Below are 27,515 nucleotides of genomic sequence, written 5' to 3' on the forward strand. Positions count from 1 at the left end.
CTAGGCTATAATCTGGGATATAAACTAAAAATGAAAATGGGAATACTACAGTTTAGTTTACATACCCTGTATCCAACAGGAGCTGTGATTGTGTAGTCACACTTCAAATTTGGGGCATAGTCATTGGGATAACCAGGAGAAATAAATGTTCCACTGGGTTTATAGAATGCTCCTCCACATTGCACTGTGGGAAAAACATTTAATGTTATAAAGAAAAAAGAAAAAAAAAAAAGGTCTAAAAGAAATGTTTAAAGGAAAATAGTAAGATACATAAAAAAACATTTCCCTCCATTTAAGGCTATATTAACACACAGTAAAAAAAAAAAAAAATACAGTAGTAAAACACTACATTAAAGACTACATTAAAGTCTATGAAAAATGTCATATGTTCACACTACGTAAAAGTACGGCCGTTGTTGCCATCGGCAACAACAGCCGTACTTAATGCAGTGTGGAACATTGCCTGTTCTTCTATGGGATCCCAGCCAGAGCGTATACACATCGAATACGCTCTTGCTGGGATCCCGTGCGGCCCCGCAAATAACTGAGATGTCAGTTTTCTGACGTCGGAAACCCTGTCGGCTCACACAATGAAGAGCAGCAGCTCTGGACGCTTGCTTCTTTGTGCGCTATAGTAAGTTCTGATGCGTGAGCTAATGCGCCCGCATCAGAAGACTGCGGCCGCAAAGATCATCCGTCCGGTACTTAAGTACTTGCCGGGATGATCCGGGCAGAGACCGGCCATTCCGTGACCCGGCTGGGTCATGGAACAGCCGGTCTCTTACCTTGTGGGAACATAGCCTTACAGTTTGTGCTCAGATGTAGATGTCTGCTTTTTCATAGATTTTAACGTAGCACAATTTTAGATTCAAAATAGAAACATAGGAGATTATTGTCAGTTTCCATTGTTTGGACAACTTATGGACAGTTGTAAAGCTTAATCATTTCCAGGAAAGTATCTACCACTTTAGCAGCCATAGCGGCTGCTATGGGGCACGCCACGTCAGGGGGCCCTGCGGCCTGCTCCTGCAATACACTAGGCCCCCTGAGCTGTCACTATTTGCAGCACCAGGTGGCCGAGCTGGCCTCCTGGGATCTGCAAATTTCCCTTCAACTGAAAGTACCCCTTTTGAGTGCTCGCAGTTAAGACTACACTTGATGGCTTAGTAGTCAGTTGGGAAGTAGGGGGGGGGATCAAAAGTTTGCTATGGGGCACAGCCATTTCTAGTTACTCTCCTGATCATCCATATTACTGATACCTCCAGGAATATCAACCCTATTGTACACTTTTGTGTCGTCAGCAAACAGACAAACCTTTTCTACCAACCTTTCTTCTATGTCACTATGCTTACCGACCAAACCTTCCCCTATGTCACTATCCTTACCTACCAAACCTTCTCCTATGTCACTAAACTTACCTACCAAACCTTCTCCTATGTCACTAACCTTACCTACCAAACCTTCTCCTATGTCACTAACCTTACCTACCAAACCTTCTCCTATGTCACTATCCTTACCTACCAAACCACCTTCTATGTCACTTACCTTACCTACCAAACTTTTTCCTATGTCACTAAGCTTACTGACCAAACCTTCTCCTACTGTATGTCACTAACCTTACCTACCAAACCTTCTCCTATGTCACTATCCTTACCTACCAAACCTTCTCCTATGTCACTATCCTTACCTACCAAACCTTTTCCTATGTCACTAACTTTACCTACCAAACTTTTTCCTATGTCACTAAACTTACCTACCAAACCTTCACCGATTCACCTATGACACTATCCTTACCTACCAAACCTTCTCCTATGTCACTTACCTTACCTACCAAACCTTCCCCTATGTCACTATGTCACTAACCTTACCTACCAAACCTTCTCCTATGTCACTATCCTTACCTACCAAACCTTTTCCTATGTCACTAACTTTACCTACCAAACTTTTTCCTATGTCACTAAACTTACCTACCAAACCTTCACCGATTCACCTATGACACTATCCTTACCCACCAAACCTTCTTCTATGTCACTTACAAATATATTTAAAATAATAGGAAACAGAAGTGACCCTTGTTGCCACCGCTGGTAACCAGTCTCTGCTTGGAATATACACCATTAACAACAACCTTCATATATCTATCCTTCAGCCAACAACAAATCCACTGAACTATCCAGGGACGAAGTCCATTTTTCCCTATCAGCTCTTTTTGATGAACTGTATCAAAGGCTTTTCTGGAATCCAGATACCTAACATCCAGGACACCACCTTCATCCAGCACTTTTGTGATATAGTTAAAGAAATCAATAAGTTTAGTTTGACATGATCTGCCCATAGTAAAGCCATGCTGGTTTGGATCCATGAAATTGTAATTTTTAGGTGATGAATTATCTTCTTTTTTTCTATTTTATACCTATTTTATTGTTGTATTTTGCTTTTATTTTACTGTGTATAAAGGTAGCTTAAAGCTCAAAAGTGTTTTGTTCTCCTAATCCATTCATAGCTTGGATGTTATTCTTGTAACTATAGGGCAGTACAAAAAAAAAAATAAAAAAAAATAAAAACAGATAGTTTGGAGCTACAAATAGCAGAGCAATAGCATGCTGAACCCAGTGGAGGTTTTTCAGTAATATTCAACAGAGTGAGTCCAACCATTGAATGTGCTAGCATGCCTGCTGGAAAGTTGTAGACACCGTGTGACCTATTTATCATTTGCACAATAATTATTCCACTAGTGCTCTCTTCATGTGCTTTGAAAGATCTCTGGTCTTAATTATCATTAGGAGCATGGACCTTTATAAAGATTGCACAATTTTTGTACTTTTTTTTTTAGCTAAAAACTGGCTAACAAACTATACCAAGGTTTGGAGTATTGCATCCTTTTATATATTTTACAGATGATAAATTCATAGATGATAAATCTGGCTAAAAAAGTAGCTAATGTAAATCTGGCCCTTAATGTGCCCCCTCTGAGCGATTTTTTTTTTTTTTTTTTTAAATGGTGGAGCTGGCATAAACTGCTCAAAAATAGCACGAATGATTCATAAATCATGCGTTTAATGGTATGCCCTGCACAAAAAGATGGTACAAGTGGTAAAGACAGTGAAAAAATGTGTTCAACAAGTAAAAACAATGTCTGTAGTTTGCAAAATACGTCCACGAATAATTGATGTGAACATTATTTTGACGTCCGCGCAAACAATGTCTGCTATTTAATTCTTCAATCATAATTCAGTAATAATGGATGTTATTTTAAAAAGAAAAAGTGATAATCAGTCAGTGACAAGTCCTTGTCCTGTCACTGACTACCTTAGATGCCATGATTGCTGGGCATCGCAGCGTTTAAGGGGGTTAATTACAGACAGCTGCATGACCGAAGCTGCTTGTCATTAGGCTCGAGTTTGGGGACAGTAATGTGTGCAGGGCCGATCGCATTGAAACTCCTCCAAAGTCAGGAACGGTTATATAACAGGGTATGTGCCCTAGGAATGTATATAGCCGTATGGCTGATTTGAAGGGGTTAATTGACAAGTCTATTGAATTTAATAGTAAAGGTGGTGAAAGGATGGTGAAAAAAGAAAAACAGTGTGTGAACAACTACAAAATAACGTCCATTGTTTGCAACAGATGTCCAAAAATAAATTCATCATTACCTTGATGTCCGAGCAGACAACTACCTGGGTATGATTATCACCCCATATAACATGGCACTAAAGATAGCTCATCACTATATTACCTTGGGGAAACCTCTTTGATTCTAAAAAGAAATCAAAATATACTAATATATGCTACAAAAGTTAGAATGTAATACTGTACCTGTGTCGTATAAAGCTTTGAAGCCCCTCCCAGCAACAGTGCCCTCACTGGAAAACTCAACCAGTAGCAGGTTAGTAGATGCAATAATGGGAGGAATCAACTCAGTCCCACAGGTTTTGTCCCATATCAGAGGATAATCCTTAGTGGGACCATCATAAATTCTAATATAATCTGATTTACAACCAGGAGATGACTGGACATCAAAGTCAACAAAGTTCAATGCAACCTATCAAAGAAATATCAGCATTATTAAACAGCAATTGTGATGGTTAATGTAGAAATGTAGTATCAAAATAGATGTGAATAATAGTAATAGTAATTTTTATTATTTGTCAGATAATGTTAATTGTTTTCTTTTTCATTTTGGCCCTATCCTCTTACTCTAAAGTTTACAGCTCATTGCCTAGGTTACTGGCCTCCACTCTCCGGTCTGTGAGTTGTGGCCGGACTACCGACATACTGATATCCTCATTGGCTGGGAACTTGGGAGCTGGTGAATACGTCCTACAGCTTCTATAGCCCCTATTACAAGGGGCCATGTACAGGTGCGAGCGAGTGCCGACCTGTCAGGTCAGCGCTAGGGTAAGTGTGGGGGGAAGGGGGGAGCTGCAAGGGGGGTGGCCCCAGATGATCTTTAGACTGTACAGGGAGCCCATGGGGGATAGCGGCGGTCTCCTGCCACCGATCCTATTACACGGAACGACGGCAGCAGATCGTTGCTATCTTAGTCATATGCCTTACAACATGTTGACAGATAACAACAGACAACGATCAGCCTACATTGTTCATAACGCCTGATTGTTGTCTTCTGTTACATCAAGTCATCGTCGGCCATAATGGCTGATTATCCTCCAAATACGGACAATAATTGGTTTGTCTAATAGGGCCTTAAGTCTCCCTTTCAAATCACAAATGCCTCCAGGGCTTGTGAATTGTCCTTGGAGGCAGTTGTGATCTCAGTGGAAGACACAGAAACCAAGAGCAGATTCGGCTCAGCATTGTCGCATCCCACCATCACTGATACACCCCCCAACCCCCCAACCCCGGCCCCTGCACCAAACAAGGACATGCTAAGCTGAGCTGCTATAGGATCATTGGGAGTCCAACCATTGGGCACCCGCTGATCCCCAGACTGGAAGTCAAGTGTCCTCCGAATGAGTTCCAGCCCTCTGTTCATTCCATATAGAGCTTCCCAAAATTCTTGTAAGTCATTACATTTATAGTTCTGCTTCTTCATAACTTTACCTGTCCTGATGGTATTCTTATAAGCCAAACACAGCTGACATTATGTGGGTAGGCTGATGGGTAGTTGGCTGAGGTCAGATTTCCACTTCTTTCATTAAGTAAATTTGAGCAGACATCTAAAAGACAAAATAAATTAACTCAATAACCAAATTTTTATTCTTCATACTTTTATTCCTCATACAAAATGAATTATTACATAAAAACATAAAAAAAACTATACATGTTTGGTATCAATTAGTGATGAGCGAGTACTAAAATGTTTGGGTGCTCGTTACTCGAGACGAGTATTTCCCGATACTCGAGTGCTCGTTTTGAGTAACAAACCCCATTGAAGTCAATGGGAGACTTGAGCATTTTTTGAGGGGACTCAGGTTCGGTAGAGAGAAGGTCGTGTGAAAACCTGTCAACCTCAGAAATTGATGGAAACACAACTGAAATGGACAGGAAAAAGCAGGGGCAGCATGTATGCATGCCTATGAGGCTGCCTAATGGCATCATTATGCCTAATTCTGTGCAACAGCCTGGTTAAAACAGAGGTTGGCATAGGGACCACCCAAAAACTCACACAGCAGACACAGCAGATCAGTGAGAACACAGGAAACCATTAAAACAGAGGTAGCTTATCATGAACCACCCAAAAATTCAGCCTGACACAGCACAGCGGGGATGACAGAGTGAACAAGGTAGAACCGGTGGCCAGTAAGCCTTCCAAAAATTATACCAGACCTAGCATGGCAGTGACCTCACAGAGAACCATTAAAGGTGAGTGAGGAAGAAAGTGAGCCTCTCCAAAATTAGGCCAAACACTGCATGACATTGAGCCCACAGAGAACTGCCGGGATCAGCAGTAGCCAACATGGAGGCCAGGCAGGAGCAACAGTAACCAACATGGAGGCCAGGCAGGAGCAACAATAACCAACATGGAGGCCAGGAAGGAGCAACAGTAGTTAACATGGAGGGCAGGCAGGATCAGCAGTAGCTAACATGGAGGCAAGGGCAGGCACACCAGTAGTCAGCAGTAGTCAACATGGATGCCAGTTTAGGCCCAGCAGTAGTCAACATGGATGCCAGTTAAGGCCCAGCAGTAGTCAACATGGATGCCAGTTAAGGCCCAGCAGTAGCCAACATGGAGGCAAGGGCAGGCACACCAGTAGTCAGCAGTAGTCAACATGGATGCCAGTTAAGGCCCAGCAGTAGCCAACATGTAGGCAAGGGCAGGCACAACAGTAGTCAACATGGATGCCAGTAAAGGCCCAGCAGTAGTCTACATGGATGCCAGTTAAGGCCCAGCAGTAGCCAACATGGAGGCAAGGGCAGGCACACCAGTAGTCAGCAGTAGTCAACATGGATGCCAGTAAAGGCCCAGCAGTAGCCAACATGGAGGCAAGGGCAGCATGATGGCTCATTGGTTATTACTGTAGCCTTGCAGCGCTGGAGTCCTGGGTTCAAATACGACCAAAGACAGCATCTGCAAAAAGTGTGTATGTTCTCTCTGTGTTTGCGTGGGTTTCCTCCGGGAACTCCGGTTTCCTCCCACACCCAAAAACATACAGATAGGTGAAGCGCTGCGGAATCTGTCTGTGCTATGCAAATAATAATAAAAAATTAAACAAGGGCAGGCACAGCAGTAGTCAACATGGATGCCAGTAAAGGCCCAGCAGTAGTCAACATGGATGCCAGTGAAGGCCCAGCAGTAGTCAACATGGATGCCAGTAAAGGCCCAGCAGTAGTCAACATGGAGGCAAGGGCAGGCCCAGCAGTAGTCAACATGGATGCCAGTAAAGGCCCAGCAAAAAAAGAAGGCAAGGGCAGGCACACCTAGTGAGGCTCCCCAAAACTAGGCCAGACACTGCAGGGCCTTGAACACACAGAGAACCATTACAAGTGAGTGAGGAAGCTAGTGAGGCTCCCCAGAACTAGGCCAAACACAACATGGCATTCAGCACACAGAGAGCCATTACAAGTGAGTGAGGAAGCTAGTGAGGCTCCCCAGAACTAGGCCAGACACAACATGGCATTCAGCACACAGAGAACCACTACAAGTGAGTGAGGAAGCTAGTGAGGCTCCCCAAAACTAGGTCAGACAGTGCAGGGCCTTGAACACACAGAGAACCATTACAAGTGAGTGAAGAAGCTAGTGAGCCTCCCAAAAATTAGGCCACACACTGCATGGCATTCAGCACACAGAGAGCCATTACAAGTGAGTGAGGAATCAAGTGAGCCCACCCAAAAATTGGAGTGAGTCCAGGGCCTGGAATTTGAGAACACGGGGAACCATTAAAACAGAGGTAGCATATCATGAACCACCCAAAAATTCAGCCTGAACAGAAAAAAGACCTCCCTCCAACCAGGGTAGAAAATCAGGAGCGGATCCACCGGAGATAAAAGATGATATTAAAATTTAATGCTTAAAACATTCATGGCGACACAACGCATTTCTAAATCGAACCGGTTTCTTTCTCAAGTGTCATCTGCCCTGACACTTGAGAAAGAAACCATCTTGTATGGTCTTACCCGGGAGTGGCAGCGATCCTATATGTGGTTTTAGAGTGTTGTGCCTCCAATTGCACAACCCTATCAGGTGAGAGTTTTTCAATTATTTCTCACACTAACCGCAAACCCCCTGATCTGTGCTATGGAGCGCTGTTCAAATTTCTCTTGCTAAAAATTCAGCCTGACACAGCATAGCGGTGAGAACAGAGCGAACAAGGTAGAAGCGATAGCCAGTTAGCCTTCCAAAAATTATACCAGACCTAGCATGGCATTGAGCACACAGAGAATCTTTAAAAGTGAGTGAGGAAGCACGTGAGCCTCCCAAAAATTAGGGCAGAAGCAGCATGGCATTGAGCACCCAGAGAACCATTACAAGTCAGTGAGGAAGCAAGTGAGCCTCCCAAAAGTTAGGCCATAAGCAGCATGGCACTGAGCAGACAGAGAACCATTACAAGTAAGTGCGGCAGCAAGTGAGCCTCCCAAAAATTAGGCCAGACACAGCAGGGCCTTGAACACACAGATAACCATTACAAGTCAGTGAGGAAGCAAGTGAGACTCCCAACAATTGGAGTGAGTCCAGGGCCTGGGGTATGTAGTGGACATGAACCTGGGTGCTGACAGCTAACTGGCTAGGTATATATCATACACTGCACACAGGTTACATGTCATATGCTGCACACAGGCTGTATACCATACACTGCACACAGGCTATATATCATACACTGCACACAGGCTATATATCATACACTGCACAAAGGCTACATGTCATATGCTGCACACAGGCTATATATCATAGGCTGCACAAAGGCTATATACCATACACTGCACACAGGCTATATATTATAGGCTGCACACAGGCAATATACCATACACTGCACACAGGCAATATATCATAGGCTGCACACAGACTATATACCATACACTGCACACAGGCTATATACCATACACTGCACACAGGCTATATACCATACACTGCACACAGGTTACATGTCATATGTTGCACACAGGCTATATACCATACACTGCACACAGGCTATATACCATACACTGCACACAGGCTATATACCATACACTGCACACAGGCTATATACCATACACTGAACACAGGTTACATGTCATATGTTGCACACAGGCTATATACCATACACTGCACACAGGCTATATACCATACACTGCACATAGGCTATATATCATACACTGCACAAAGGCTATATATCATACACTGCACACAGGCTATATATCATAGGCTGCACACAGGTTACATGTCATATGCTGCACATAGGCTATAGACCATACGCTGCACACAGGCTATATATCATACGCTGCACACAGGCTATATATCATACACTGCACACAGGCTATGTATCATACACTGCACACAGGCTATATATCATACACTACACACAGGCTATGTATCATACACTGCACACAGGCTATGTATCATACACTGCACACAGGCTATGTATCATACACTGCCCAGAGGCTATGTATCTTACACTGCACACAGACTATATACTATACACTGCACACACACTATATACCATACGCTGCACACAGGCTATATATCATAGGCTGCACACAGGCTATATATACCTCTGCTCTTATATATGCCCCTATAGTATATACCCCTGCTCTGATATATGCCCCCATAGTATATTCCCCCTGCTCTGATATATGCCCATATAGCGTATGCCCCCTGCTCTGATATATGCCCCTATTGTATATACCCCTGCTCTGATATATGCCCCTATAGTATATATCCCTGCTCTGATATATGCCTCTATAGTATATACCCCGGCTCCGATGTGCCAAAACAAAACCTCATACTCACCTGATCGGGGCAGATGACAGGTCTTCTCTCTTCTGGCTATTCTCTGTTCCTTCAGCCTGTCAGCCACATCATGATGTCACATCCCTGCTGGAGAGATCAGGTTTCCTTGCTAAGGTCTTAAGCAGCCCTCTCCTCAGTGAGGGGGAGGGGCAAGGGGGAGTGAGGACCTCGGCAGGAGACAGGCACCCGGAAGCTTGATAGGAAGAATCCATTCAAAGAACCACCAGGGGGGAGTCTGAGCCTGCCGGGAGGGAGATGCTTACTTAGGATTAACCCTACACCTCCCTCCCTCCCTGGACAGCATGCAGTGTGGCCAATGCTGTGTCCAGGTAGGGTTTCCACATGCTTTTTGCGCATGGGACTGGCTCCCAGACACCACTTCTGGGTTTGGGCTGGTGGAGGCCCCCTAGTGGGGGAGGCCCCTAGGCACGTGCCCCTTGTGCCCTCCTTTAATCCGGCCCTGACCTCAATACTCGATCGAGTACCAAGCTCATCTCTAGTATCAATATATCCGTAAGGACTCCAGCTGTATAGTTATTCCATTATTTATCCAGCATGGTGCACAATGTAATAATATATTGTAAGAAATCAGTGCCAGAATCCCTATATGTTGTCATTCTACCTCAGAAAAAAAACATCATAAAAGAGATCTAAAAGTCATATACAAGTAAAAGATGGTTTCAATAAAAACTATTAATCTACCCACAACAGAAAAATAAGAAAGCTCTGGATCTTGGAACATGGCAACAGTTATCATAGTTTTTTTTTTTTAGAAAATAGTTTTTAAAGTGATAATAGTTAAAGGGAAAAAAATGTAAATTTGGTATCGCTGTAAATGTAGTGGCTTAGTATATATCTATATGTTATTATAAATATATATATATATATATTATTCAAAAAGATACAGCAACCGGCACTACTATATCCACACTTCTTTAGTCCTATATATGACTCTTAACGCAGGAATGATTTTGCCACAAAAAGATGGGGTGCTCACTACAATCCGTACTGATAGATGAGTCTTCAAATGAGTATCAAAGAAAGGAAAATTGGAGAGGGCACTCACCAGGAAGGTCTGTAAATAAGGATGTAAATAAAGATGAAAGTTTTTAACCCCTTAAGGACATCGGGCGTACACTTACGCCCCCGCTGCCTGGGCTTTAAGGCCGGAGGGCGTAAATGTACGCCCCGGCATGGTCCCAGGCGAGCTCACGAGCTGAGCCTGCGCCATAGAACGTGAGGACCTGCTGCTATCTGCAACAAGGCCCTCATTCTCAATGGCGGGCGACCGCGATCTCGCGGCCGCCCGCGATTAACCCCTTAAACGCTGCAGCGTTTAAGTATAAGTGACCAGAGCATCTCCGGTCACTTAGCGATTGGGAGCCCCACAGCGTGTCTGCGGGGGTCCCGATGGGATTTCCTAACTGCCGGAGGTCTGCTGCTTACCTCCGTGCAGTCTTCTGCTCGGTCATCTGATTCAGCCTGCCACAGGCAGGCTGAATCAGAAGATCAAAAATAACACTGATCCCTGCAATGCTATGGCATAGCAGGGATCAGTGTTACTAATACAATGTATGTATCAGATAGTTCCCTAAGGGAACTATATAAGTGGTAAAATATAAATAAATGTTTTACACAATGCCCCAAAGACCCCCCCCCAATAAAAGTGAAAATCACCCCCCCCTTCCCATTTCATACATAAAACACATAAAAATTAATAAAGGTAATTAACATATTATATACCGTAGCGTGCGTAATAGTCCGATCTATTAAAATAAAACAACACTATTCCTGCACGGTAAATGGCGTGAACAAAAAGCTGTAAAAAAACGCAGAGATTGCTTTTTTTAAAATTACATTTTATGTATAAAAATTTTTATAAAAAGCGATCAATACCTTAGATGTAGAAAAAAATTATACTAATAAAAAGTAGACACCCCATACAACCCTGTAGGTGAAAAAATAAAAGCGCTATAGGAGTCACAACAAGGCCATTTTAAATATGCCTATTTGTAAAAAAAATTATGTTTTACTGCAAATAAAAATAGTATAACGTAAGAAAACCTATTAACCATGTATATTGCCAGTTTTACTCTTAATTGCATTACCTAAACATGGAAGCCCCCCCAAAATTTGCGGAATCAAATTATTTGACTCAAATTCACCCCATAAATGATGTTTGGGGGTTCCGTCATTCATTTCATGGCAGCTTGAAAGATGCCATTACAAAGTAAACCTGCTCTTGAAAAAAACAAGCCCTCACATGGCCCTGTAGGTGAAAAAATTAAAGCGTTATGGGTCCTAGTAGGCAAGGAGGAAAAAACGAAAACGCAAAAGTGACAATTGGCCCGGTCCTTAATAAAGGTTAATCAAACACATACATTAATGACAAAATGAGGCCAACAAAAAATAAAAACATGTCCCTCAGAAAACAAGCTACTTTGGCAAAAAGAAAATTGCTTGGTCACTAGGGGTCAAATTAGGCTGCCACTTGGTTTAGTTTAAAACTGCAGACCTGCAGGAACTTACCGCATTGATACAAACGGTTGATCTTTGCCACATCTAGAGGGCTTAGTCCATTGCTTTCTCCAATTGTGACGTTTGGGTCAGGTTTGGGCACGATGGTGGGTTGTCCTGAGGTGTTAGTGAATGCATACCTGTCAGATACAAGAGACGAGGAAAATGAAAACGGAGGAGTGTTTACATTTCTATATTAGCTTTAATCTTGCTAGTAAGCAAATATTATTACTTTAGCAAAAAAAACAACTTACCTGTCATAATGCATCACTGATCCGTAGTCATACTTCAGACCAAGATTATTGGTATCTGCTTTGTTAAAATTTGCACGTTTACCTTAAAAAATGAGATGTTTTTATTAGACTGGACATTGATAACATTAGTCATGCAAACCCAGTGCATGCATCAGTAACCCCTTCTCACCCCACATCCAAATTTGTGTAATGTGCAAATAATTTGCTCTGCACATTACAACAAACAACATATCACATCAACAACATATCTGCACATTACATGCATGCTCCGTGTACTTAGACCAACACTATATATCATGGTATAGCAGAGAAGAGTGTGTGATGTGTTGTGCTGTCCTGCCCCTTGAAATCAAGTAAATCATATATACCGTGTTTCCCCTGAAATAAGACGCCCTCCTAAAATAATACACCCCTACTACTTTATCCTATATTGTAAAGTAAGACACCCCCCCCCTTCCCCTCAAAAATAAGGCCCTCAGTACCCGTAATTAGGGCAAAAGTAAGGCGGCCCACCGTCACCCAGGACTCACCTAATCCCCTCGTGAAGCTTAACTGCCGACACCGCAGGCAGCTTGGTCCATGGCCCCCAACATCTGCCGCACATCCCGACACCCAACGCCGCCGCCACAAGGACCGCCGCAAGGACTTCCGGCCCGCAAGGATCTGAGTATTCCGCGGAGGTCGGGGGGGGGGGGGGGGGAATGTCTTATTTCTCTCCCCGCAAGTCGGGGGGGGGGGGGAGGGGAGAGAAATAAGACATACACCGAAAATACGACATAGGAGGAGATTTATCAAACATGGTGTAAAGTAGAATTGTCTCAGTTGCCCCTAGCAACCAATCAGATTCCACTTTTCATTCCTCACAGGCTCTTTGAAAAAAAAAAAAGGTGGAATCTGATTGGTTGCTAGGGGCAACTGAGACAATTCTACTTTACTCCAGTTTGAAAAATCTCCCACTTAGTGCCTGTTTTGGAGTAAAAATGAATATAAGGCACTGTCTTATTTTCGGGAAAACACGGTATATATGGCTAAGCACCATGACGGTGATTCTCAGTGCTCAATTACAAGATGGAGTACACTAAAATTACCTTGTTGCAACTTTAAATGGTGAACCTCATAAAACTGTGCGGGTTTAATTAAAATTTTATATATATATATATATATATATATATATATATATATATATATTTTTTTTTTTTTTTTTTTTTTTTTTTTTTTTCATTTGAAACAATGGGTACCCTATGTATGTATTCACAACTAGGACCTTACCTTCTGATATATACTGGTACATGATGGTGATATAGTCATCCCGGTCACTTCTCATGTGTTCATGGTAGAAGCCCAGGGCATGGTTCAGCTCATGTTGTATAATATCTTTATATATACAACCACCTGGATTTAACCCAACCAGCTGCCCTCCACCTAGTCGTCCCATATATGATACACACCTGAATAGAGAGGAAACCAGACTTCATTATAATGACCTATCAAGGGTACATTCACACTACAGTAATGCAAGAAAGGACAGTTAGATTAATTACTGCAATGAAATCATTAAAGGAGAAGTCCGGAGGGGGGCGGCAAAAAAATCATCACGGGCAGGGGGTGGGTGGAAATTACAAAACAAGTTATAGTTACCTGTCCTGGTGCCTGGGCAGAGCCAGGTCCCACTTCTGGACCCCGCCGGCTGTCTTTTGAGTTCCCTCCTGTTACATCACAACCCAGCTGATGGACGCCCTGCTCAGCCAGTCAGTGAATGGGGCGGAACACCACTACAGTCACTGATTGACTGAGCGGGCTAAATCCCACCCATCTTTGTCATCGAACCCAGGTCATTAACTACCTGAAACCTGGGAGAAGATGATAGCCGCCGGGGTCCAGGAGCTCAGTGATGCAGGGCAGCGCGGGCAATGGGAACGGTAAGCATATTGTCTTTTTTAACTTCCCCCTCACCCACTGCCCATAATGATTTTTTAACCTCCCCCTCATCCTGGCAGATGTCCCCATTTTACATGATGGGACAAAGATACAAAATACTAAGGAATATTCACGCACTTGTCTGCCATCCATTAGAGGGTAGCTGCCTAGGTTTAGTGTCCTTTTATACTACACGTTTTTTTTTTTTACCGTTGACGGCCGCAAACAGTCGCTTATTAGTATTCTTGCTTGTTTGATTTCCCAGGGGGCCATGTTCCTAGATTCACTGACTGTGGGAAACATATGATGGCGTCTTTGCAGTGTTTTGGTTGATTTGCCCAGGGTCAACCACCATTCTCTTAAAGGAATCTGAATTGTTAAACTTACCCTGCTGTAGGCGCAATGCTGAGGAAGTTGTCCTCTGTCGTCCGATTCACAAACCTTATACAGGTAAGTGAATGAAATTCCCCCATGGAAGTCTTTATCAAGTTTTGCTGCCAATCACCTGGGGGGGGGGGGATATAAAAGAATGTTATATGATAGATTCATTGTTTAACAGATAGCATGGCCACACTATGTATAGAAAGCAGAATATACTTACTGTAATTAGGAGCAATAGTGTAAGGCACATTGACTGTCCCACTGGCAGATTTAGGCCACAAGCATTGTGTACATTTTATAGCACTGCGATCAGGTGGTATCAGTATGTCACCTTCCCGTACGGCCAGAGTGATGTCTAAAGGAAGAGGATAGTGATTTAGATTTGTTATTTACATGATTGAGTCTTAGACTCCCCCAAAAACACTGGATTCACAGGTCAGACTGCTCTGTCCTGGTCTGGGAACTTGGTGAGGTAAGACTGCAGGATGTTGTGCTTTGCTGTCTCATTACCCCCCCCCCCCCCCCCCCCCCCCTAGACCATAATGGACACAGAAAACCTGCTTCTTCTGAAATGAGGAGGGGAGGCTGTAAAACAGCTTTTTCAGTACAGAAGGAAACTCTTTGATGTGATTTTCAGATTTGTGACATTTGGCCCAGAATTATCAAGCTGCTCAAAACTCCCACTGTCTGTTTTTTTTTCCCCCAACAAAAAACAATCACAGCTTGTGTTTTATATCTTTCTGAGTTCTGGTAAAATTATACCTAAACTGTAACCAGTTACTATGGTAGGAAAAAAACAAACAAACAAACAGCCAGACAGCGTTCTTTTAAACATCTTTTTAAGGGACAAAATATAGGAAAAAATATATTAAAAAAATATGATAGATTAAGGCTGGGTTCACATTACGTTTTTGCAATCCATTTTTTTCATCCGTGTTTTGCAAAAAACGGATGAAAAAAATGGATGCATTTGTAGACATCCGTTTTGTTCCGTTTGTCCATATATGGACCAAAACTGATCCGTTTTTTTTTTTTTTAGCTGACACAAAAATTAGGTCGACTATGTTTTTGTGTACGTTTAAAAAAACGGATCCGTTTTGATCCCTTTCTTTATAATATAGGTCAATGGAAAAAGGGATCAAAACAGATGCACATAAATGCTTTCATTTTTTAACACCCATTTTTCATCCATTTTTTGCAAAAAATGGATTGCAAAAAGGTAGTGTGAACCCCGCCTTACCAGGCACCCTCCTCTCAACTGTTTAAATGAGTCTCCAATTGCATTTTGTTGCTTGTTTAACACTAGGGCTGAGCATTGGCCTCTCAATAAGTACAGAAGCGGGGAAATAATAATAATAATATAATAATAATAATAATAATAATAATAATAATAATAATAATAATAATAATTATATATATATATATAGCATCAACAGATTCTGCAGCACTTTACAATTCTGGGGGTACATACAGGGACATAAATCAGACATTACAGAGATCTACATATAATTATCCATAAACGTGGAGTGAGGGCCCTGCTCACATGCATCAGCTTACAGACTATTAGGACTGGTTTGAGACGAAATGGCAGAGGGGCAAAGTCTTTCCTTTTTAGCATGGTCCGGCCATCTTTATAAATAAGGCAGTGCAGGTAAGGGTGGATAAATCAGTCACCAACCAATGCCTGCCTGCTACAGGTCTAAGTGCTTGAATGCCTGGCGTATGTATTGGGGGGAGGAACCGTGATTGATCCCTGAGGAACCCCAACTGTAATGGGAAGAGAAGATGAGGTGGAACCAGAAAGTGATACACTAAAGGAGCGGTCAGAGAGATCGGAGGAAAACCAGGAAAGAGTCCTTGAGGCCGATAGAGTGTAGCATGGAGAGGAGGAGCTGGTGGTCTAAAGTGTCAAAAGCTGCAGATAGATCAAGGAAAATGAGCAGAGAATGGTCACCTTTAGATTTGGCGGAGAGGAGATCATTAGAGACTTTAGTAAGGGCAGTTTCTGTGGAATGGAGAGGACGGAAACCAGATTAAAGGGGGTCAAGAAGAGAGTTTTCAGAGAGGTAGCTGGGAATAGACCAGGCGTCCTAAGAGTTTAGAGATAAAAGAAAGATTAGAGACAGGTCGATAGTTGGCTGCACAAGATGGTTCTAGAGAGGGTTTTTTTCAGTAATGGAGTGATGATGGAGTATTTGAAAGTCGAGGGGAAGATGCCAGAGGAGCAGGAGAGGTTGAAGATTTTAGTTAGGTAAGTAGTGAGAGAAGGAGAGAGAGACTGGACAAGGTGTGAGGAAAAAGGGTCACTAGGGCAGGTGGTGGGACGAGAGGAGGAGAGGAGTCTGGAGACTTCCTCCTCTGTTACAGATAAAAAAAAAAGGAACAAATCTGATTTATGACTTATCAATTCACTCATTTCTTTGTTACCTTTATTAGCCTTAAGTATTTGGCTGAAGATTCCTTGAGGTTCTTTTTCATGATCACCATCTGCAACTGAGATAATGTATCTAATAAGATAATAGTATGTAACATTTGTAGGAGACAAGTTAGTTTTAAAAGAAACCTCTTTAACTTTTCATGTGAAGAGCTTTACTTTTTAGAACTTTAATTCGATAATCATATAGCATTTACTAAGGGAATGTTCACACGGAGAAAAACAGGTGGAATTCGGCCGCCGAATCCCGCCTGCCTTAGTGTCTCTATGGGATGGCTCGCCCACCTCCACTCGCGCCCCTCTCCACTCAAAGAATTGACATGTCAATTCTTTGAGCAGAGAGTGACGGAAGTGGAGGTGCGCAAGCCCTCCCATAGAGACACTGTGTGACATTGAGGCAGACGGGATTCCATGAAGGAAAGCTCCGCCGCGGAATTCCGCCTGTTTTACTCAGTGTGAACAGGCCCCTACTGTTAATGTTAAGAAGTAGAGATGAGAGAGCATGCTCGCCCAAGCTTGGTACTCGTTTATGTCTAAGGGTACTCAATGGAGCTCATTACTCGGAGAGCATTCCGCGATACTGGAGACAATGGCATCTTCCTCTTCCTGCATGTTTGGCGCCTTTTTCTCAGCCAATTATCATGCAGGAGAAGCTTTGGGAGCTCTTAGCATCACGTGAGAACCCTACATGTCGATAGCAGCGATTGGCTGGCCAGATCAGATGACCCTGGCATATAAGAATCAGGTCCCGCGAGACTTGCTTCAGACACAGGCTGGAAGAGATTAGGGAGAGAGCTGATGTCTGTCAGGGAGAGTGTTAGGCAGGGAATTAGTGTGCGGTTAGGCAGGAATCCAACACAAAGAACCCAACAGTTCTTCCAACAGCTTAAAATTTTATTTATTTATTTTATTTTTTTTTTGCTACTCTCTGCTGCTCTCTTGGACTTGTAGTGCAGCTTTCAGTAGTCAATTTTATCCTGTTGCTGACACTCTCTTGGCTGGCTGGGATCTGTAGTTCAGCTCAAACCTATCCTCACTATGTTGTGTCCTGTGCAGGTGGTGCCTTAAAGAAGCTACCTCAGTCTAACTTGGTCACTCTGTTGTCACTGCCATGCTTCGTTGCACATAGTTTGGTGCTTTCCTAACATGTGCCAGCACTTGTGCCTTTCCCATCTTGGTCTGGGTAGGCAAAATTTTATTGAGGGCCACCACCCAGCTATTTCCCATTTGGCGTTATGTTGCGATTAGCCAGTTTTCTGAGGTTTCCAGGTTTTTAGGCAACCTTTCCTGTGCAGAGCTTTGGTCCCCTGCAAAAATGCTCGAGTTTCCCATTGACTTTAATGGGGTTCCTTACTCGAAACAAGCACCCAAGCATCGGGAAATATTTGTCTCGAGTATCGAGCACCCGAGCATTTTAGTAATCTCTCATCTCTATTAAGGAGTGCGCACCTTAAATCATTTGGATACATTATTACATAGAGATAAGATAATTCATACTAGGAACACAAAAGTTTGATGGCAGAATAAGACCACGAGGCCCATGAAGTCTATTATTATACTATTACTGTAATATAGATATATGTTTTTCCCAGATACGTACATTACCTTACTGTGAATTTATCAACCATAGTGTCCCTCACTTGGCTAATGAAGATTATGTGGACTACACTGTCTTAGGGTATGTTCACACTGAGACTGAGGTATATAGGCAGAGAGCAACACCGCAGAATCCCGCCTGCCTCAGTGTCTCTATGGGATGACTTGCACGCCTCCGCTCCCGCCGCTTTCTGCTTAAAGAAGTGACATGTCAATTCTTTGAGCAGAGAGCAATGTAAGCGGAGGTGTGCGAGCCATCCCATAGAGACATTGTGTGACACTGAGGCAGGTGGGATTCCGCGGTGGAGCTCTCCGTCTATATTACATACATACCCATATAGGTAAAATATGGCGGCACCATTGTATAAAATAAATTTTACTACAGTACATTTCTGTCCGTATGACAGATGTTACAGTCATCTCCCTCTAGGCCTGAGTCTTGCTGTCTGTACAGATGGAGAAGTGCATTGTACAGCTCAGGTTATAGAGCATCTAGTTGTAAATCCTTTGTAATGGACGTCACAAGCATTGACATTATTCTGTTATTACGTATTCTTCTTTTCTTTTTACCTGGACCCGACTTTTCAACCTTCTTGATCGCATGTAATATATTTTCTGTTGAAAGATATAAGAGGTATATGAATAATAATTTCTATATGAGAGAGCTCTCAACTCAACCTTTTTATATAATACTAGAAAATGTCCCCAGCGCTGCTCGGGTATAAAGTGTCAGTGTGTTAATTGAATTTATCATGAGTTAATCAGTGGAATTAGGGTATACCTGTAGTGCATAGTTGGAGGGGTTCTGTATACCTACAGTGTATAGTTTTAAGGGGTCCCGCATATCTGTAGTGCATAGTTGGGGGGTGTAGGGGGCTGTATACCTATAGTGTATAGTTGAGGGGGTCCTGTATACCTGTAGTGTGTAGTTGGGGGGGGTATATACTTGTAGTGTATAGTTGAGAGAGGTCCTGTATAACAGTAGTGTATAGTTGGGGGGGCTGTATACCTGTACTGTATAGTTTGGGAAGTCCTGTATTATAGAGTAGTCCTGTAGTATAGAGTTGGTGGAGGTCCTATATACCTGAAGTGTATATTTTTGGGGTCCTGTATACCTGTAGTGTATAGTTTGGGGTCCTATATACCTGTAGTATATAGTTGGTGGAGGTCCTGTATACCTGTAGTGTATAGTTTTGGAGTCCTGTATACCTGTAGTGTATAGTTTGGGGTCCCGTATACCTGTAGTTTAGAGTTGGTGGGGGTGCTGTATACCTGTATTATAGAGTTGGTGGAGGTCATGTATACCTGTAGTGAATAGTTTTGGGTTCCTGTAAACCTTTAGTGTAAAGTTTGGGGGCCCTGTATAACTGTAGTATAGAGTTGGTGAAGGTGCTGTATACCTGTTGTGTATAGTTTGGGGTCCTATATACCTGTAGTATATAGTTGGTGGAGTTCCTGTATACCTGTAGTGTATAGTTTTGGGGTCCTGTATACCTGTAGTGTATAGTTTGGGGTCCTGTATATGTGTAGTATATAGTTGGTGGAGGTCCTGTATACCTGAAGTATATAGTTGGTGAAGGTCCTATATACCTGTAGTGTATAGTTTTGAGGTCCTGTATACCTGTAGTGCAAAGTTTGGGGTTCTTTATATCTGTAGTATATAGTTAATGGAGGTCCTGTGCACCTGTAGTGTATAGTTTTGGGGTCCTGTATACCTCTAGTGTCCTTTATACCTGCAGGGTCGTGTTTACCATAAGGCACCCATGGTCTGGTGCCTAGGGTAGCACCTTGCAGAGGGGCAGTACCCTTCTTTTCAGACTTGCCAGAAAATCTGATGTCTCTTTTCGAGGGGGGGTATGGCGGTATTGGTCAGGTCTGGTATAGCGGTGTTATCCAGCCACAGTATGGCGGTATTGGTCAGGTCTGGTATGGCGGTGTTATCCAGTCACAGTGTGGCAGTATTGGTTAGGTCGGGTGTGGCAGTGTTATCCAGTCACAGTATGGCGGTATTGGTCAGGTCTGGTATAGCGGTGTTATCCAGTCACAGTATGGTGGTGTTGATCAGATCTGGTATAGCGGTGTTATCCAGTCACAGTATGGTGGTATTGGTCAGGTGTGGTATGGCGGTGTTATCCAGTCACAGTATGTTGGTATTCGTCAGGTCTGGTATGGCAGTGTTATCCAGTCACAGTATGTTGGTATTGGTCAGGTGTGTTATTACAGTGTTATCTAGTCACAGTATAGCGGTATTGGTCAGGTCTAGTGTGGCGGTTTTAAATGTGACGTCTGGAGCCATTACCTACCAATCCTGATGCTAATTGATGAGTGAGGATGGGGCATCTTCAGGTTTAGTGCTTAAGGCAGCAGCAGCTGGTAATACTGCCTTGTATACTTGTACTGTATAGATGTAGTAGGGAGTCTACCATTTATTTCTGTGGATCTGTTGTGAGGCAGCTGGCCCTAGCAACCATCAGATTCCAGCTCCCTTTGAAAATGAAAGTAGTAATCCTATCGGTTGCTAAGGCTTCCAACTGTTATTTACTGCTGGGCAGCTGCAGCTACTGTAATTATGTCACCTGTGTGTACAGTGTGGAGATTTTCCCATTCATCTCAATGGGGCGCCGCTCTTCCCAATCCCCTTCCCCTCCTGTACATCTGGCAAGGACGGGACCTTCGCTCTAACCTTCCCGGTCACCCAATGTATCTGTGTGCCAAATTTGGGGTCAGGCATTTGGAAGTCTATACGGGACAGACAGACTTTCATTTTTATGATATGGATTAGAATAAGTGTAATATTACTGAAAAAGTGGCTGCTGTATATGGTATAGTGTAGTTGTAGTATATCTGCTGCTTCACACCATAGTAGACTGCTGCTAGATTTATATAGCAATGCTCTTAATAATTAGGTGATTTTTACATCATGGTACGCCACTCACTAAGCCCCCTCAATCACAACAGCACCAGTATATCACCTATCACCCCGGGAAGTTACCCCCCCCCCCCCCCCGGCCGGTAGAGCGTTCCCAAGTTGATGCCCCTGGATCATAGACTTTAGCTGTGCCTCAGCCAGTGGTTCGGATGTCACATATGAATGTCTGAATCCTTTCTTACACTTCTCTATATTTTTATTATCTGGACATGTTACTAGGGTCATTTGGTTTGAATTCAGAACCTTTGTATGGGCAGTTAGCACCATGATAATAACTCTATTGATTGGTCTAATTTATTTCTAAACCATGTGCTGTACAGTAGCTTCAAAGCTATAATAGTTTGGAGCCCTTCGGACCATAAAATCACATAGTAATATTATTATTATTATTATTGGGAAACAATCATTATAACATCATCCCTTCAGCTATTAATATGTTACTATACGGCCCCAAGCACGGTTTCCTGCATAACTTATATGGCTCAAAAACATTCTCTGTAAATCCTACCTATGTAAGCATATGGGCAGTCCTTAGCCGTTAACTAGTCACTGGTTAGCAGCAGAGGGCGGCCCACATGAATACATAGGTAGGATTTACAAAGTACATGTTCAGCCCATGAAAGTAACGCTCACAGCAATTACTCATATGCTTGGAAACAGTGCTCGGGCCATATAGTAATGTTTTTCTAGCTGTTGAAGTGATTTTACAATGATTAGTTCCCTTTAAGTAGAATTATGGTTTACTCTTACATAGGAAAAGGTTATAAGTGTAGCAAATAGAAAAAAACAGCACTTGTATCAGACACTTTAAAAGACTAAAGGCAATTTTAGTGCAGGTTCACACATGGCAGATATGCTGCAGATTGTTGTTTGATGTCCACAAATAACTTCAATAGGAAAATCCAAAAATCCTCAGCTTATCCACCATGTTTAAACACTGTTTTAACATTGTTAAAGAAGTCTGGCAAAAAGCATTGTATTGGCCCCCAAAAGTTATACAAATCACTAATAAACACTTATTACAGGAAATTCTTATAAAGTGTTTTTCCCTGCACTTACTACTGCATCAAGGCTTCACTTCCTGGATAACATGGTGATGTCACTTCCTGGATAACATGGTGATGTCACTTCCTGGATAACATGGTGATGTCACTTCCTGGATAACATGGTGATCTCACGACCCAACTCTCTGAGCTGTGCGGGTTGTGGCTGCTGAGGAGGATGATGGCAGGGGACACTGAGGGACACAGGGCACTGGAGGGACACTGAGCATCCCCCTGTCATCATTCTCTCCATCAGCCACAGCCCGCACAGCTCTGGGAGTCGAGTTGTAACATCACCATGTTATCCAGGAAGTGAAGCCTTAATGCAGTAGTAAGTGCAGGGAAAAAACACTTTCTAAGTGTATATTGGTGATTTGTATATCTTTTTGGGGGGAATACAATACTTCAATAAAAAATTTTGCCGGATTTCTCCTTTCAAGTCTCTTATTTTTATTTATTTATTTTTTGCAGAAATCAATAGTTCAAGAGATTTTAAGAAACTCTGTAATAGCTTTTATTAAGCAAAAGAGTTCCTTCTGTTTTCAAAAATTTGTTATGCAGCCTCCCCCCTCACTTATCTGTATCCATTATGGTCTATGGAGAGGGGAGGGGTCTACGGGGTTGAGAGAGCAGGAAGAGGAGACAAGTAGCTCCTGTATAGCAGAGAGCACAAGACAACATCCTGCTATCTTATCTCACCAAGTTCCCATACCAGCACTGATCACTCTGACCCATGAATCCAGCATTTTATGTGTCTAGGCACACAGGGGAACATTTATCAAGACTGGGGAATCAGTACGCCAGCCTTAAATAAATCCCCACCTACTTTTCCCTAGGCAGATTTACTAAGTACAAGAACACAATCAGAGACTTGATAAAGAAGCCGGACTAGTCTCAAAATGTGTTGTATCGCTGTCAAAATTCTTTTTAAAAAATTCTGATATTTTATATTGCTATTACCTCTTGGACCAGCGCCTGTTTTACCTGCTTCGAATTGAGGGAGGATACAGATTTACTAATTGGCCCATGCCTCTTAGTACAGCTGGCTGGCCATGCGCCCGGCACAGGCATTGCCAGATAATCTATACCTGATCTGAAGGTGAAGATTTTTGCCTTCTAATAACTTTTATAAACCACGCCTCTTCCCCTTCTTGTCATGCCCCCCTCACCCTTTCATCAGGTGAGTGGCTGATATACGCCACATAAAAGGGGGAAATCTGCCATTTTGCCTGATATGCGCAAGGGGGGCATGATGATAATTCACTCCTGCAGTCAAGAAACTGCACGAGCTGGTTCTCTCCTCTTCCTTCTCACTCATCCCCCTCGGCCCCTCCCACCTCAATAGGTTACAATGGACACCCGTCTTCTCTTAGCTCCTCTGTAATACAGAGTACTTTGCCTTGATAATGAGAAAATAAAAAGTGAGGGGGGAACAGCATTTTGAGTACAGAAGGAAACTATTTTGCTTAATAAAACCTATTACAGAATTTCTTTAAAAAGCTGGTACTATTTTTTTCTGCAACAACAACAACAACAAAAATGAAAATTGCACTCTAAAGAATAGAAAGAACAATGAACACTTCAAGAAGAAAGCACTCTTACCATGTTCTTTATTGCCAGGTATAGAAAGCTGTAAAAGATATGTATGATAATTACTAACACTTCAATGTATGTACAGCAGATACAGATATAACAGATAATGGTGGTATATGACACATGTAACTACTTATCATTACTTAAAACTAAGTGCACATGGATTCACGTGGAGATCATCAGAAAGTCCGAATGCCTATAGCAAACCTTATTTGCTCTGGACAGTGCTTTCAGTTAATAAATGAAGGCTCTGAGGTTATAGAGAACTTTAGGTCATTTGCGTAGATGAAAAGAATTACAATCTCTCTGTTGGAGGGAATTTATCTGGAATAGGGATGGTAATGAACCGAGTTCGGTTTAGGTTCGTATGAACCCGAACCCTCGGTAATGATTCCCGCTGTCTGCCCACTCCATGCAGCGGTCGGATCCAGCGGGAGCACCGCCTGGAAAACTTGGATACAGCCATAGCCATAGGCTGTATCCCAGTTTTCCAGGCGGTCCTCCCTCTGGATCCGCCCGCTGCATGGAGCAGGCAGACAGCGGGAATCCGATGCCGAGCGTTCGGGTTCAGTCGAACCCGAACCTCGGCGGGTTCGACCATCCCTAAACGGGAATTCCAATTCTCCACCAACAGATGATGCTGGTAGAGATAAGGGGTAGGACATGATGTGGTCAGATGGGGTAAGGGCTGTCTCATGGAGCTTACCCCTCCTCATAGAGAACACATAAATGGTCGTCTGTGCAGAATGTTCGTATGTTTGGGGAGGATGGGAGAGATATCTGTCAGCGGGCATAGCCACCTTTTATCCATTTAACAAGTTCAAGCCCAGAATTTTTATGGGGGTCACCACCAGGCTCTCTCCCCTAATTATAAGGAGGCTCGCACAATTTTTTTTACAGCATGTGCATGAGGCCTTTTTTTTGTGTAATGAAGGGTGATGGGATTTCCTCTTCCCTTTCAATTTTTGGCAGCCCTTGCACTTGGTGCATTGGCTTGATGAGTCTAGGTGTCGTTTGAGTTCACCCTTATCTAGGGCACATTTCTTTGTCATAGATGACAGGAACTTGAGAGGTGTGTACGAGGATTTTTTTTCTAAAAAAAAAAACTAAATGTTTCCCATTGACTTTAATAGGATTCGTTACTCGAATCGAACACTCAAGATTCAGAAAATACTCAAATTTAGTAACAAGCATTCAAGCATGTTAGTACTCACCCATCTCTAGTGAATATGTAACTGCTATCTTACCTGCCGGGTTGGGGACAGAGGCACGCTTGTTACAGGTCCCAATGCAACAAACAGGACCAGGAGGAAGATCTTCTCATCCATGTTGTTGAGATTTCTCTACAATATATGGAAGGATTTGCTGCTTCCCTGGATGATTGTTGAACTTGATGTCAGGTAAACCTTATATACCTGTAAATGACAAATCCATCCAATCACAAAGCAGAAATAATAAGATCGGTAATGGTCAAAAGAAACGCCTGTGGCAGATATATCATTATCTTTACATGTGATCTCATGATGTCCACGTGGAGATGAATTTAGAAAATAATCCTAGTTGAATGGTCTACAAATTTAATTTTCTATGACAAATGAATAATATTGTGTATAGTAGAAAAAAAGCTATTATTATCAGTATTTAATTTTATACTTCTGTAAATGTACTATACAATGTACTATACAAAAACTTATTTTCCAGTCCTAGTCCCAATGAAATCTGATAACCAAAAAATAATTCCAGATTACATGTAAAAGTCTGCCCCTACTCTTTCAGATATAGAATTTTCATCATTTCCCTTCTCTTAAAGTGAGTGTACCAGCAATACATTTGTCATAGAGGGGAGGGGAGGCCCACCTCCAGTGCTTTAGGCCAGGCTGGGCACGAAAATATTTTAAACTTTTTTTTATTTTACACTTATATTTTACTGTAAAACATGCAATCATTAGATTGCATGTACTGATCTATGCTATCCCATAGCATAGATCATTGTTATCGGAGATCTGTACATAGAGTCTGCCTGACAGGGCGGAGGTAAGTGACTTACCCCACCCATTGGTACAAGCAATCGGGACCCCTGCAGCATGGCTGCGGGTGTCCCGATCAGTCAGTGACAGGTGCTTAACCTGTCACTGATATCCTAATAAATAAATAATAAATAATACATTTATTTGTATAGCGCCAACAGATTCTGCAGCGCTTTTTTTTTTTCTATGCATACAGTACAGAGGTACATAAATGTCCCGATCGCAATAGATTATGGCGTTTAAGGGGATAATGACGGGTAGCTGCAGGATCTAGCTGCCTGTCATTATCTCCAGCCCTGGGTACACTGTGTGCGTCAGGAAGGTATATATATATATATATGTATTGTGGACTCGAAGGGGTAAGCAAGAGATGATACTCATTTTAGGTAAAGAATTTTTAAAAAATATTTTTAGTCAGTAAATCCTAGGGTTGGCTTTAGATATTTGCTCAATCCATCTGTTTAGTTCATATAGTATCTTCCAATTTCTCATACCATGGCATTGCCTAAGCAATATGTTTGAGTGTGCTAGCTTCCTACAAAAGGTATTCTTCCTTAAATGATCCATAAATGTGTACGACCCTGGCTTGTTACCGTACCTCACTTACATATATAATTGTATCTGATCTTAGTCTGTCCTTTACAATTCTACCTGTGCTTCTAAACTTGACCAACTGGCCTCAGGGTACCACTCAGACAGCCCCATAGGCTAATACATACAGTAAGAGCTCAGTGTAGTGGTGGAAAGTAAGGCTATGTTCACACTATGTATAAACAATGGCCCTTGGTTGACAGCAGGAACATCATTTTATTATAATTGGCATGCGGGCACATTGAAGTCTATTAAACCATTAAAGTCTTTTCAATGTATGGCCGCCTGAATGGCCATACATTGTGTGAACGAAGCAGGAACAACGTGTTCATGCATTAGCAGCCACAAATATTTGACAAGTCAATTATTTGTGCAGCCATGGGAGAACAACGGCCATTGTTTTAACCCCTAGACGACCCATGACGTACAGTTATGTTGTGGATTTCTGTCACTAGACCATCCATGACATAACTTCATTGCATGGGTGTCTAATGTGCTATGAAGTGCGCTCCAGAGCGGGTGGGGGCCGGCTGCAGTTAGCAGCTGGGCCTTCATCGTTAATGACAGGCTGCACCGATCGCGCTGCAGCCTGTCATTAACCCCTTAAATGTTGAGAGTAACTCCTGTCACTTACCGATCACTTTCACGGTCGGCTGGAGGTCTCTAACCTATCTCCTATCTCCGGTCCGATCGGCAGCCTGCTCATTGAGTCTGCTCACAGGCAGACTCAATCAGCAGAGCGCCTATTACACTGATCAATGCTATGCCTATGGCATAGCAATGATCAGTGTATGCAGTCTGATGATTGCATGTAAAAGTCTCTAAGGGGGACTTAAAATGTGTAAAAA

At 42.6% G+C, this 27,515-nt stretch overlaps 1 protein-coding gene across 1 annotated transcript; it reads right to left on the reverse strand.

The window, feature by feature from the left end:
* On the reverse strand, positions 1–25,377 carry LOC138770459 (embryonic protein UVS.2-like). The gene is made up of 11 exons (XM_069949562.1): positions 25,297–25,377; positions 24,059–24,086; positions 14,675–14,809; positions 14,461–14,578; positions 13,426–13,604; positions 12,157–12,238; positions 11,915–12,042; positions 5,062–5,177; positions 3,817–4,042; positions 66–184; positions 1–24 (listed from the first exon to the last, which is right to left on the reverse strand). The coding sequence occupies exons 1-11, from the start codon at positions 25,375–25,377 to the stop codon at positions 1–3; spliced, it is 1,236 nt and encodes a 411-aa protein (XP_069805663.1).
* Positions 25,378–27,515: the final 2,138 nt, after the last annotated feature.

Source organism: Dendropsophus ebraccatus, chromosome 13 (assembly GCF_027789765.1).
Source record: "Dendropsophus ebraccatus isolate aDenEbr1 chromosome 13, aDenEbr1.pat, whole genome shotgun sequence".
Taxonomy (NCBI): domain Eukaryota; kingdom Metazoa; phylum Chordata; class Amphibia; order Anura; family Hylidae; genus Dendropsophus; species Dendropsophus ebraccatus.